The sequence below is a fragment of the Ochotona curzoniae genome, unplaced genomic scaffold (assembly GCF_017591425.1).
Source record: "Ochotona curzoniae isolate NIBS_2020 unplaced genomic scaffold, NIBS_Ocur_1.0 scaffold_4506, whole genome shotgun sequence".
Classification (NCBI taxonomy): Eukaryota; Metazoa; Chordata; class Mammalia; order Lagomorpha; family Ochotonidae; genus Ochotona; species Ochotona curzoniae.
Genome location: NW_024467119.1, coordinates 38,335,630 through 38,350,338, shown reverse-complemented (window position 1 = coordinate 38,350,338; position 14,709 = coordinate 38,335,630). Strand labels below are relative to the sequence as shown.

Sequence of the window (14,709 nt, the reverse complement as noted above, 5' to 3'; positions counted from 1 at the left end):
AAAGCAAAAATGCATCATTCATCAGCTCTGTTAGAAATAAATGGCAGGAAAAGTCAGATTCTCACTCTGTTAATTCTGGAAGAAAGAGATCTGTTACTTTAAAGCTTTGGGGTTTTTTTTTTGTGTATGTGTAAAAAGAAGTTATTTAAATTTCTAACAAAGTACATTATCAAGATACGAAATTTAAAGAGTCTGGCCACCAAGGCTCTGACTTGATGGATATCATGGAGGGAAGGAAGGACTGCTGGGACAAGCTGGGATTTCTGTGAAAACAGATGACCCCAGGAAGAAAAATAGAGAATACTGTCATTGAATATGTTCATCAAATTATCTACTTGTAATACTGCTTGTTAATCAAGCTGTAAAGTAATAGCAAACAAAAACAATAATAACAATAATAATAATAAAAGGTTCCTAGATGAGATGGCATAGCTTTTGTAGATGATGAAGAGGTCCAGGAAAAACCATAATGTGCAGGCTTCAAATTTTACATGGTCCATGTTCTCCTGCTACATAGCTCATTCATGCTGGCTTTAGGAAAAAGAAGATACAGAAGGTTGGAAGACCTAAGATTGAGATTCTGTTGGTATACATGTGCTAGGCCTGCTTTGAAATTTCCTTTAGAAGGCAAGGAAAAGAGGTTGAAATGAGGGTAACTGATTTGGCAACAATAGTAAGTGACCTAATTTAGTTTCATCCTTGATATTTATAGGCACAGGGATGATCAGAGAGTGTTTTACCACTGCAATTACTTAGTCCATATATAATAAACAGGATAAAATTGCAGGTGGATTTCCAGAAACAAGTTGTTGCCTTTTACCCCTATTTTGATTCTGAATAGTATCACATGATTTAGAAATAGAAGGTAGCTACATATTCCCTTTAAAAATTCCCAAGATCTATGTCATTATGGTTGAGTATTTTTACTAGAAATATCCTGAATGCTTTTTCTATGTACCTTTAAAAAAACACGATTTATTAAACAAAGCAGGAAGTTAGTAATCATGCAATGAATTCAATTAATACAAGTCTGAATAATTCAGCCTTCATAAATCTCATGCCTTACCATATAAGAATATTTGCCTAAATTAGTCAAATTAGGTGCTCAAATCTCATAACAGACATGCTAGACACTTTATCTCACAATCAATTTTAGTTACTACTAGACGGACCTATGATTGTTAGAATAGCTGTGTTGTCCTGGTTAAAAGGGAGCTGGAAAAATTACCTCAGTGTCTGAAAATCTATGGTATCATATTCCCAAACAAATCACTGGCAAATTCTTAGATCCAAATCTGAGTTTCTGATATTCTATTTTGTGAATTGGGCCTTGTTTCCTTCAGTAACCAAAGTTTAATTCCCCTAGCAAATATTTGTGGGATGGTATGTGAGGATAGCAAGACTGTCAGAGGTTTCTAACCACATTGCATAAGACCAGGTGCAGTCAGAAGGGCACACTCACTGGTGACAGACAGACACATGCTTAGGGCCTATGACTTACCTACTTTCAGAAGAAGTAAAAAAGAAAACAGTAGCACTACCATCATTATCTCCACTTTCTTTGCAGGGTACAAAATGTGCCTAAACTGTAATGCTTTATCTAAAATCTTAGATCAATTCTTGAATTTCATCTTTTTGTCTACCCAAAAGATTAAATGCTCTTCTCTTATTGACCTCTAAGAAAAGCAGTTAGTGCCCTTTTGTTCCCTGACAGGCTGACCAATGAAACCATGAAAGACACAGAAAAAAACGGGTTTTATCCCTTTGCTTGTTTTTCTTATCATTTCTTAGAACTAAAAAAGATGGGCAGATTTCTTCATTTTCATAACTGCTACCTCTAGTGCCAAAACTCTATTTCTTAAATGTAAACCATTGAGATCCAAGGTAAAGATAACACTGGTATCGTTCTTACCTAAGTGTCAAGAATGTAAAATAAAATAAAACAAAATAAAGTGCCAGAATCTTACAGTTCAACCAACATGGCTGTCACAACAATAATCTTAAATTGATTATTTCACTGCAGGAATTGAATAAGTTTTATTATAGTCAGGCCATAAAACTGATTATTTCATTCAATGCTGAAATAAATTCTGAACATGTGAGAGCACGGGGCTATAATCTAAATTCAAGGTCCCCAGAGTTTCCAGGGAACAATAGTGAGTACAACCTGGTTAGAAACTAAGCTTTTAACCCAAGCAAACCAAGGCAAGCGAGACTGTTGAGATGGAGATGCAGGGACTCTTCCCACAAAGTGTGGCAGAACAACTTTCCCCTGGAATCAGAAGGCCTCACTCCTTGAGTTTGCCTATGCTTTAAGGATAGGAGAAAAACTACATTAACTGGGCAGGCAGCAAAAGCAAATGAAAAGATTTCCAGCCAACAGGGATCAGCAACTTCATCTTTGATGTGTATGTAAGGCATAGCACAACCAGGAAATGGCTTGCTAGAAAACAACAAAGAAATAAATATTGGTCTATGCAGTGCTTGAGAACTTTGAAGCTGTCACATTTGCTTTGGAGGTGTGATATGTGTAGAAAAGCCATACTGCCCGACTGAGAGAGCAAATCAATGCCTGGAGACGAGACAAGAGGCCAACTCAGCAGCCACTTAGTCCATCTAATCGATAGAGACAGCCAAAACCAAAACATGGAAATCTGGACATTATCCAGTTAATTAGATTAACACTTAAAGCTGAAAAAAATTCTGTGCTGTAACTTGAGGCATTTTCACTTGTCACTGTTAATCAATTTACTCAAACATTAAAACTTCCAAATCAGTTTATGATTTATAGGCAAAACTACAATTGCTACTCAAGCAGTTACATATGGGAAATAGGCATGAGAAAAAGATGTGCAATGAAATGAATCCAAGCATTTTGATGGCTTTCTGCTATAATGTAAACATGAGAGTTTCAGACAGAGAGGGGAGAGAGAAGGACCTCCAAGGACAAATGTATATGTGGATGAGCATCCTTGAAATCACAGAATTTTCCAGATGTAAAACTTGGTTTGAACCTGAATTAGGACATGCTAAGAAAATTGCTTTACTCTGTATAATTTCTCACAGAGTAAGCTGAAATGAAAGTTTGATAATTTTTCTGCCAATGATGAAGCTGAACACTTGCCTTCTTGGTCTCCAGGGTCAAGTTTTCTCCAACGCATACTTTATTGTATATTCAAGAGATAAGGTGATGTACTTTACCCTGTGGCTACAGGAAACCATCACAAATCACAGCTGCTCCAGAAGGGGCACATGAGTATCACTGAAATAATGATGTGGCAGTTCTGCCCAGCCTTTGAACAGTGAGGACCCAGTACAGCTGCATGTGTCACAAAAGACTTTGCACTCAGCTGCCACTCCAGGAGCTTTAAAAATGATTGGCTGTGATTAAAATTATAAATGTAATTAAAATTTTATGAATTCAGATGCCTTGCCACTTGGGAAGCCCAGAGAAAAAATAACAGCAATTCATGTGAACTAAGTTAAGCCATATGCAAATCAATCAAGTTAACTGTCAGGGATGGAACAAGGAATATTGCAAATCAACCAAAGAGACGGGAATTTTCCCAAATACTACCCAGCCAGAAGACAGCTGAAGATAAAGGTTCGAGCATGGACTCTGGTTCCAGTCTCAGTTCCTCCACTTGCCAGTTGTTCTTTCACTTGAATTCCTCATCTATCATAGGAGGAAGAAGGAGCAGCACCCGCTCCCTGGTGCTGCCATGAGAGTAGAAGCGATAACTCATGTAATTTCTCTGTCAGTGCCTGGCACACAGTAAGTTCTCAGCGCATTTGAGCAATTACCAAGTGACCAGGAAGTAAACCCTTCATGAAGGCTGATCTAGTGTATCCCCATCTAACCTTATTCATTCCTTTTCTTTTTTTTCACACAAAAAACCAAGTTCCCCCCATGAGCAAGGTGCTGAAACATAAAGATTGAAAAGTACCTCTGTGCACAAGAAACTGACTCTGAATATGGACAGCAGGAAAATAGAAGATTATAATACATTATGGTAAATTCTTAGAAATAAGCCCAAAAGGCACAGGGCCTGGGAGGAGATTAGGACAAGTTTCAAAGAACATCCCTTCACTCAATGCAAATCATAATTCTGGATGCTTTGGGAAGAAAGTGGGAAGGCACAGAGATGTGAGGGAGGGGCTTCAATTAGGAATGGGAAATTTCTCTACTGAAGTCCACGATGTAGGTGAACACAAAGTGAGATGAGCCAACAGTGAATAACAAAGTGCTACAGTGTTGTAAAGAGGCACTGCTTATTTCTCTCTGGCAGGGAACTGCATCAAAGAAGGAGCCTATGAGCAAAAGCTGCAACATGATAGATACTTTGACAAAGAGAAGCAGGAAGAAGCATTCCTGAAGATTGTTAGGCATATTGAACTGTGGGAGAGGGCCATGACATCATAATCTCTAAAAACATTTACTAGAAAATCAGCTCTACTTCAGACAAGCCAGCACTTCTAAAAAGCTTTGCACAGATATTGGTATTCTTATCACAAATCAATATCACTTAATAAGCTATGCCATTTCATTCTTATAATTTTTCTATTTTATTCAATTATGCTGAGATGAGTTGCTGTGTTACATTATCTTTTATTATCCTTTCTAATTTGTTAAGGAATATGCCTTATAATAATGCCTCTCATCGATACATATATACTTTACTAAACAACTTTTCACAAAACCAAGAAACATAAATTGGCTAAAAGTAGAGAATTCCAAGCATTGACTTAAATACTTAATTTTTAATCCACTCATCAGTTCTCGAAATTATTCCATTTTCCATAAAAGTAATCATAATATGGTTACCTTAAATAATATCTGCTGAAGAAAAGAAAATTATGAACATGGAACACAAATGATGTTGGGCCTAGAATCCCCTTTACCTTTCCATGGACGAGATGAAGGAGCATGGGTCTTTGGAGGGCTTCCAAGCTTTCCTTTCGTACAACTTGTTGGGCACTTTTTCCTTTGAAGATGCTCTTCTCTCCTCTTTTTGGATTCACATTTTCCACATTTACATCATTTATCTGGAGTCACAGAAATAATCCTATCAGAAAAACTTCCCAATATCTGTCTCTATCACAATATCTTAAAGGATAAAATGGCAAAAGGATCAACAAAGCCAGTAATAATCTCCACATTTTTCAATTCATGATTCATAGGACCTGTCACTCACTTGAAGAGGATAAGGCATTAGAAGTTAGACTGGGTGATTAGCACTTCTCCCAGTGCTTAGAACACCTGCATCCCACACAGAAATAGTTGAGTTTGATGCTAGCTCCTGACCACAGCTTCCTGTTAATGCAGATCCTAAGAGTCACCAGGATAGTGCAAGTAACAGGATTCCTGCCACCCACATAGGAAACCTGCATCAAGTCCCCAACTCCTAACTGGCTCATCCCAACCAGGCATTAAAGGCATTTAGAGAGCGAACCAGCAGACAGGATCAAATCAATCTCTCTCTCTCTCTCTCTCTCTCTCTCTCTTTCTCTCTCTGTATCTATATTGCTTTACCTCTCAAAAAGTTTCGGGATTAGGCAAAAATGCAGCTACTTAAAAAAACTCTGTCATTTCAGTTTTACAGTAAGTGTAACTTAAATATAGTTATTTTGTGTCATTGTCACTCCATTTATTTTGAGCAGTTGTTATCTGCCTCATTACTTTGCTTTAATTTACATGTCTGAAAAGATTCTTGCTCCATGCTATCACAGGTATGTATTATAAGGCAGATGAACAGGTTACTCACTGAGAAGACTAATTACCAAGTCATCACATAGTAGTTTACCGTTCTATTGAAAATGCCTCAGAGAAGCAGATGATGATGTTTTGATCCAACTTGGAAAATGTGACAGCTATCAGAGACACCCAAGGAAACAAAAATCACTTAGCAAATGTATTGCAGTTACATCCTGTTACAGAACACATCAACAGCAACAGTTCTAAGAACTTGATCCTGTACATCTATTTCATAATAACTTACTAGATTCTGTTAAAGCAAAACATAGAATCACCACCTATGAAAACTGAAAAAGACCTCAAGATTATCTAACTTGACCTTCCTTCTCAACACGGAAATCTAAGCCACTGCAATGTGATCAAATAGTGACACTCAAAGGCATACCTTTTTCTGTTCCCAGGGAGAAAATACAATAAAATCACTTGTTCATTAGTGATACCATCTATTACATCAAAGAACTCAGGTACCTCCTAAGTTATCTCATTTTTCAATCACAGTGATCTCATTTGTTTCTCACATGACAGATTCTGGATACCTTACTCCAGAACATTTTGAATGAATCTGTTTCAGGAAACTGCTAATGACAACCAGAATTAGAGATCATACTTTGGTTACTGATCATTTGACTGCCTGTTTCAATCTTGAGAGCTTGTTTGGAGGTTCTAGCAAGGGAGCGCAGCTACTCGTATACCCCTGGCGGAAGACGGGTCCTCCTCTAGCAGGGATGGTCATCCTTTTCAACCAAGTGCGCAGCTTCGGGAGGGACGCACATGGAACGGTGAGGGAGGAAGGGGCCACCCGCCTAGCCAGCCATATCAGCCGAATCAACCCTGGCGATCACAGGGGTGACAGATGTCGCAGCCAGATCGTCCTCATATCCTGCCTGTTTCAATCTTTTGGAAGATAAGATCTTCTGATCAACAAACACTTCTAAAATGAGGATCTATTTGTTCTGGAAATAAGCAACATACCACATGTCCATAAGATGAAAAGCACAAAACAAATGCTATCAAATGGTACATGTTTGAAACACTTTGCCGACATCTAACTGTGAGTTTTGTTTGTCTGAGGGTTTGTATTTTGGGGCGGGGAGAAGAAAATGCCCACCGTGATTTGGATCAATTGGTCATCATCTCCGTCAGGATTCCTCCATCGCAAGGCAACATCCACATTAGATGAAATCCGGAAGCCCACACTGTCTTGGAGTTTTCCTTTGCTTCGATCAACAAAGACTTCAGTGGAATACGTGAGCTTGTACAGCTGGTCATTATTTAATGAGAGACCAGTGGTGTGACCTGCATAAAGAGAATAGGGATGCAAGTCAAGATTTGACTGTGAGGCAGCTGTTGGGCCAAACAATGTGCTGTCTTACCATCAGTTCAGTGGTGCTCAGTAACTGTTTAGTAAGTACCTGTTGAATGAAAGATGGTCCTACTGGTCACTCTGCTTAACAGCTTCAGAAAATAACCTAATAAATAGACCTTGGTTCAGAAAATCTCACTTTTTATCTAAAATCAGATTATCTAGAATTTCTTTCGTTAAACACATTTTAATGAATTGATATGGTTTTGTATTAATAATTGATTCCAACTGCAACAAGAGATCTTGCTAAGAATTGTTTTAAAAGCCTAATTAATACATCTGCATTCTATATGGGAGTCCCTGGGTTTGAGTCCTGGCACCAGTCCTGCCTCCAGTTTCCCACTAATGAATAGCCTGGGAAGCAGAAAGATATAGCCCAAGTATTTGAGTCCCGATTCAGTTGTATGTATGGTGGATCTGTGTGGAGTTAAGGATTCCTTGTTTTGTCTTAGCCCAACCTAGCTGTTGTGGGCATTTGGGGGAGTAAACTAGTAGATAAGCAATCTCTCTTGCTTTGTCTCTGTCTCTTGGCCATTCAAATAAATAAAATAATTTAAAAAAAAAACAATGATAATAACCATTTGTATTTACCATAAAACTTGAGATGCATAACAAAGTAATTTTTAATTAAGTAGTTCTTTAATCCGAATCTCTTTTACATTTAGGGTCTATTACTCCAGTGAAATTTATTCTAGTAATCAGTAAAGTTCCTATTCAAAGCCACATTTAAAGTTTAAATTAACTGTGCCTGCATAAAATAATGCATTACTATAAAAATCTTAGTATCAGTTTAAATTTGCCAGGGGCAATTTAATATCAAATAACATGCAAGTCAGTACTGTGAGACAAGAAAATCGATACTCTGTATGAGTTCACTCACTCTCCAGTACAGTTCAACTGACCCTAAAGAAATGTAAAGAGTGCTACGGAGTTCTTCCCAGAGACAATGAAATTTATGTTTGTAAAAATCCATCTTGCAAAACTGCTATTTAGGGATTTCAAGAGAGTATCAAGGTTATCAATATTATTGGGATTGTATGTTCTGGGACATTAGCACTGACGATTGTAAATTTTTCCCTTCAAGAAATATGTATGAATGAGAAGAGCAAGAGTGGGGTGTAGTTAATAGGACTGGAATGAGGCAGCTAAGAAAGTATGTAAAATTACTTTGGAGAACCAGAAGCATATAAAAAAAAAAACTTCTGGCAGCCAGTATTACGATGTGTTAGGGAAAGATGATGCCTGCAATGTCTATCCTTTAGGGGCACTGGTTGGAATCCTGGCTGCTCCTCTTCCAATTGAGCTCTCTACTAATGTGCCTGGGTAAGCAGTGGAGAACAGCCCAAATGTTTAGGATTGTGCAGCTGCACGGGAGACCAGAAAGAAGCTCTTGGCTTCAGGTTTTGGTCTGGCCAAGCACCACATGAAGAGTGAATTAGCAGCAGATGGAAGATCTTTCTGTCTCATGGTAACTCTCCCTTTGACTTAAATACATGAACCCTTACAAAAACCCAGTGAGGTAGAGATTGTTATCACTCCTATTACAAAAGAGGACTCAGAGGGGCCTAGCGATTAAATCATTTACTTGGGTCACCTGGAGAATCAGTGGTGGAAACGTGATCTGAACCCAGGCACCTGTCTCTAAAGATCACACCATGTATGACCTATACTATATTCCTTTAAAGCTTGAACTCAAATTCTTTTTCATTCCTAGGGAGTAAGCTAAGATTTCAGCCATTCTTTCAACAAAAATGTCTAAATATCTACTTGCTGATAGGCAATTTTCTAGCCCACAGGGCTTTACCAGTTAATAAGGGGGATGAAATTTCTACCTTCAGGGAGCTTGTTTTCAGGGAGAAAGCAATTACAAAATAACCTAATAAGCAAAGTATATAGCATGATAAAACTTTTAATAAAGAAAACTGAATAGGTAAGAGAATATTAAAGCAAAGCCTTCAGTAAGAAAGTAACATTCTGGGCAAAGGCATCAGGCTGGCCTTGGGGATTCAGGAAGGAAGAACACTCTCCTGTTCTACCATTCCCACACTAAGGGAAAAGCAGGTGCAACAGCCCTGAGCATGGCTCATAAAGATGTAACATTGGAGCATCAGAGAGGCAAGGAGCCTGGATATGAGAATGTACAATACAGCAAAAGGAGATGAAGCCAAACAGATGCATACAAGAGCAGGAAACTTGGGAAGGCATTTGCAGAGCTCTGGAGCCTGGTTCTAAGACAGGAAGCTGCCTGGGACTTTTGACTGATGGCATTACATGATCTAACAAATCTTAAAAAAAATAAAGAAAAAATAGTGCAAAGATTTTTAGTAAGAGTCACGGAGAGCCAGAATGAAGAAGCAGAATATCCAGTAGACAAGTATGTATCCACAAAAACAAATAGTGCCAAGCTTTAAATCCAAAAAAGGTAAAGTCAGAAAAAAAAAAAACCCTTAAAAGAGAGAGAATCTCCTATCCTTTGCTTCATTCATTTCCCAAAAGCCTGCCACAGCTAGGGATGGATCAGGTTGTAGCTGGGAACCAGAAACTAAACTAATTGAGCCTTTCCTTGATGCCCCTCACAGTGCACCTAGGGGTCTAGAACCTGGAGCAAAGCTGGGATTTGTATCTAGGCACTCTGGTATGTGGGATGGGTGTTCTAAGTGGCATCTTAATCACTGCACCAGATCAGCTGTGCCTTCTTCTGTATTTTAGCTGGGGCTCTACAGTAGGTTCAAACACTGGATTTCCAGCCAGCAAAGGTATTTTAGCTGTGGAAGCCATTGATTTATGACACCCATGATATTCCACACAGGTTATATAGGAGACACATGTTGTCTTATCTGATTCTCATAGGAATTCTGAAAGGTAAGCATTATATGACAGCCGATAGAAACTGACTCTAGGTTCAACCAGCAGAGTAGATACACTGCTAGAGTTGATGTCTAAATTTGCTGAAATTCAAATTTTGGGGTCTGCCAGAAGTTCTGATAAAAATTGCTGAAAATTCTGATGAAAGCTAGTTTTTCTTCACTCCCAAGGCTTTTAAAAGTGTCATGCTCATATCTTTCTCATATTTACTTTATCAGTCAACAGAATATGAAAAGAGACAGATGAGCTGTTGATCATTAGTTGGAGGTAATAAAACATAGGAAAGAATGGGGCTTGGTCTACCGGAGGTTTATCCCAGCCCTCTGAACAGTCTAGAATGCCCAGTTCTCTGCCTCATGCTTAGAAAGCGCCAAGTGGCTCAAATGGATAGATGGTACTAAACATCACCCCTAGGATCACCCGTTGGATGGTAAATTCTTTGTTTCTGTTATTTGGCAACACTGGGCACTGGAGCATGACTTATTTATATTATAAACAATCTCCCTTAAAAGGTGTTTGTTCTTCAGAGTATACACAATGGATCTTTTTGGAAATGATATTAGGTATAATAAAAAGAGAAAATAATTTTAGCCCAAAAGGAATTCTATACCTCTTCAGCTTGCCCCTTCTAGTGAATAGTGACCTCAGAGACATACATGAACCTCTCAGTTTCATCTTTTTAAGAAATTTGTTAAAATGCCCATGTATCAAGCATAGATAGAGCAGCACTTACTGGGTTAAGCAAGAAGATAAAGCAGAGGTAAATTAAGGGGGGAGATTTGAAGAGTTATACCATAATGATTAAGTGATGGGAAATGAAGTTAAAGAAACTACAAAATTATAAGCAGAGAAAATTATCAGGTCAGAAGAAAGAGCAAAATGAAGGGCTAAAAAAAAGAAAAAAAGGAAGATGGTTAATGCATTAATGCAAGTAGATTGACAAGTAAGGGTAGGACAAGGGAATAAGAGACAGACTGGAAATAAAGAAGTCATTCAGGCTCACACGTGACAAACTTAAATAGGAAGTGAAAGTGGTATTTAAAGACAACTTGAAGAATAGACCTAACATTACAGTCTAATTTAAAAAGCATGGAAAACTTCAGTTTTCAGAAAGTTCACACTCAGCAAGCCATACAGATTCTTTTCTCCTGAACCAAATTCCCCTCTAATCTGTTTCCATTTCACCCTGCCCTTAACATCTACTCAGATCTGAAGAGTTACTGGACAGTCACACTGGTAGCTTAAGTTAGAGATGAATCTTGAGATAATGCAAGGGAACCCAACCAAGATTAAGAATGACTTAAATATAAGGTAGACTCTTTACAAGTCAATCATTAGAAGGCAAAGAACCTATAACTGAATGCTGATATTGTAATACAAACAATCATACCATCTGGATAGTAAGATTTGAGGACTGTACTTCATATTTATACTACTTATCACAAGTAATTGAACTGCGAAGCTAATAAAGCTTAACTTCAGGGGGCCCCTCACTTGCCAGGCTCCTTTAAGGACTTTGGAAGGAGACTGTGTCAACGTGTACACATTTACCTATCTTTCCTCAGTGACCTTGGCAAAAGGAAGATAATTTTGTAATCTTCTGAAAGGCAGCCTGTAAATTGCATACACTTCAAGTTGAAAAAAATTACTAAAATTACACACAAAAAGCTGTGGCTGTCACCTTCTAAATCACATGTCCCCCCAAGGGCCATTAATGTATTGATGTGTGTGTGTGTGTGTGTGCATGAGCACTTCAAAATCCTTTATAAATGCATTTCGAAACATCAAAATGTCAACTCTTCTAATTTACAGAAAGGGGGAAGGAGAAGTCTACACTAATTATAATAACTGCTCTATTATTTTGCTTAAAATAATAATGGAATGAGATCTGATATTAAGTTATTTATATCACTAATAATTCAAGTACTCATCAGTTATTTACAGATAATAAAATAATAAACCCTTAATAGTTTTAGTTTGATGTGATTTACAAAACTTTACTTTTTGTTATCCAAGACAAGGGTGTATCTTTAAGTTCTGCACATTTTAGAAACTGATGAAAATATGATATTTAATTTTATTTACATAAATTTATATATAATTTAAATATTTACTATTCTAAATGAGTCATTTAATATCAATGATTTACAATACACTTCTTAAAAAACTGGACCCTAGTATGTTATTCTATGTATTAGGTCAATTCATTTTTTTTTTTAAGATTTGTTTTATTTTTATTGGAAAGGCGGATATACAGAGAGGAGAGACAGAGAGGAAGATCTTCCATCTGATGATTCACTCCCCAAGTGAGCGCAACGGCCGATGCTATGCCAATCCAAAGCCAGGAGCCTCTTCTGGGTCTCCCATGGGGGTGCAGGGTCCCAAAGCGAGGACCTTAACCACTGCGCCATTGTGCCGGGCCCTAGGTCAATTCATTTTTAAGTCTTTTTAAGAAATGCTAAAACGTGATTTTTTTACATAGTGCAACAGTTCAAAAACCAAAATTTACAACTCATCTTAAAATAAGACTCGATAAAGATAAATCTCATACAATTTTCTGAAATAATTTCTCATGTGTCCTTGGTTCATGCTTTTTATGTGTGTGCTTTAAAATCAATTTCATCTTAAAAACAGAAGCTCTAACTAGCAACACTTTTTTCCCAAAGTCTTATTTCTTAAATCTGTAGCTTGTAGTGTTGTTTTCTTTAGTTCACTAACTACAACTATTCTATCACTTTTGAATGTTAATGGAAATAAATACATGCTTATCACTTCATTCATAATTCTTTGGAGAAGAAAAAGCCTTTTCCACTGAGTCTAATTCTTCTTGAAGTCACACTGCTAAGCAACCAGAATAAAATTTAAGAACTGGCTTTTTTTTTTAAAATATAATCTCTTTTACAATTCAAATGAAGGAGCTGTATTCTGTGACAACCACAGCAGGTAACAATAGCTGGCATCTTTCCCTTCTTTTTAAAAGTAGATTATAAAGGCAAAATCGAAGAAACGCTGGTCCCAGGGACTGAAACTCAAAGGATCCTCTGTTTTCTTAATGTATGGAGGAATTTGAATTTGGTTTCAACCCAGTCTTGCTATCACAAATATTCCAAAGTTACAAGGGGTTTTAGAGATGGTTTAGTTAGGAACTCTTTCAATAAACACACACACACACATCTCCAAAGACTGAAAAAGTTAAGCAAAGCAACACAAACTTACCTTTAACAGAAGCTGAATATGAGGAAATGAAGCAGAGAAAAAGCACAGCAAGAAGAATCATATTGACCAGCCAGCAGCTCCTGCATCCAGTTGCTGGTGGGAGTTACTGAGTAGTAGCCTCTTCCCAAGGCAGCCAGTGAGGGACTGATCCTCCCCACATCCTGCAACAATCATGTTTATCTTTGGGGAAAGGTCAGATTCCAAACTCCAAAATCAGGACCAAAGCTTACTACAGGGCTCACTATTAATGATTAAACATAGGTGGACTAGATTGCAGTCTCTTTAAAAAAAATTTTTTTTTCACTTAAAAAGAAAAATCAAGTTACTTTTGGGAACAAAACCAAACATTCTAACCTCCTATCAACATAGATAAGTGAAGGGACATTCCAAGAAAAGTGGTAGGGACAAATCTCTGCTCAGTATAATTATCATGCCTATCACATTAACTGCCTATCTTTACCCTGTACCACATTATATCTGAGACAACAGTGAGGATTCTCAAACTCAGCTAAACTGAACTGAATTTCAACATCTTGTATGGTCATCTTTGAATGGGCTGTGCTAGCTACACGCGATTATTTAAAAGATTACTCCAGGTTTTAGGATTCAGTTTTAAACTGTGAAATCCTATCACCAATTCAATACTATGTTAAAACTCAGTGCTCAATATCATGATTCTTTTCTAGAACACTAAATTTGAACTTAAGTCTTCCAGACAACCAGAGTAGACTTTAGCCATTAGGCCAGAAAGTGAAATACAAAGCATAAAAATCTCCAAAGTATATGTCCTCTTGAATTACTTATTTTTATATAAACTACAGGATTAAGATTATTTGTTCTTCAATTGAGATTATACTTTATTTGTTATTGAATCTGTATGTAATTTAAAGCTAAAGTATCTAGCAAAAATTAATTATGTAGTTGGGCACATAATTTTAGTTAAATACTAATTTTTTCTTGAGGTTCAACAGAAAAAGTCGTTCTGAGAAAGTAAGTTTTGTTGAAAATCACCCCTTTTTTTTTTCTAAAATAGGAGTTACAAAGGTAAGGTGATATGAAAATGCTTTATTGTTTTCCATTTGAATAGACTTGTAAATATTTCCACAATTTCCATATTACGTGCATAGGGATATGAAGCTATAGTCACTTATACTTTACCTACATAACTATTTAAATCAAGAATTCCTTTGCATCATATCCAATGCTGTGAGAACTGCCTTTGTATTTTGAGGTCCACAGTTGCATAGATCTGTAATGTCTGTGACTAGATGCTGTGATTCATGATACGTGTCCCTTCGGGTAAAGTACTATTCGTTGTCAGGTGCTTATCAGAGTCCAACCAATAAAAGGCATATCACTATTGCCTAACAAAATAAATGCTGCTTCATATGGACATTTGATTTCCACTGGAAGGCTCCTATGAGTCACTTTGGTGGTTGTAACATCATTCTTAGCCTAGGTTGCCTTGTACCTAGGCAAGTGTAACACTGCTGGGTGAAAAAACAGCAAA

General features: G+C 37.3%; 1 protein-coding gene across 1 annotated transcript in view; it reads right to left on the bottom strand.

The window, feature by feature from the left end:
• The window catches only part of LOC121147065 (microsomal triglyceride transfer protein), a 59,641-nt gene extending 46,381 nt beyond the window's left edge, over positions 1 to 13,260 (bottom strand). The window contains exons 1-3 of the mRNA XM_040966765.1: positions 13,200 to 13,260; positions 6,864 to 7,051; positions 4,903 to 5,046 (exon numbers count right to left, since the gene is read on the bottom strand). Of these exons, the coding sequence (XP_040822699.1) occupies positions 4,903 to 5,046; positions 6,864 to 7,051; positions 13,200 to 13,260 (393 nt within the window). The remainder of the gene's footprint in view (positions 1 to 4,902; positions 5,047 to 6,863; positions 7,052 to 13,199) is intronic.
• Positions 13,261 to 14,709: the final 1,449 nt, after the last annotated feature.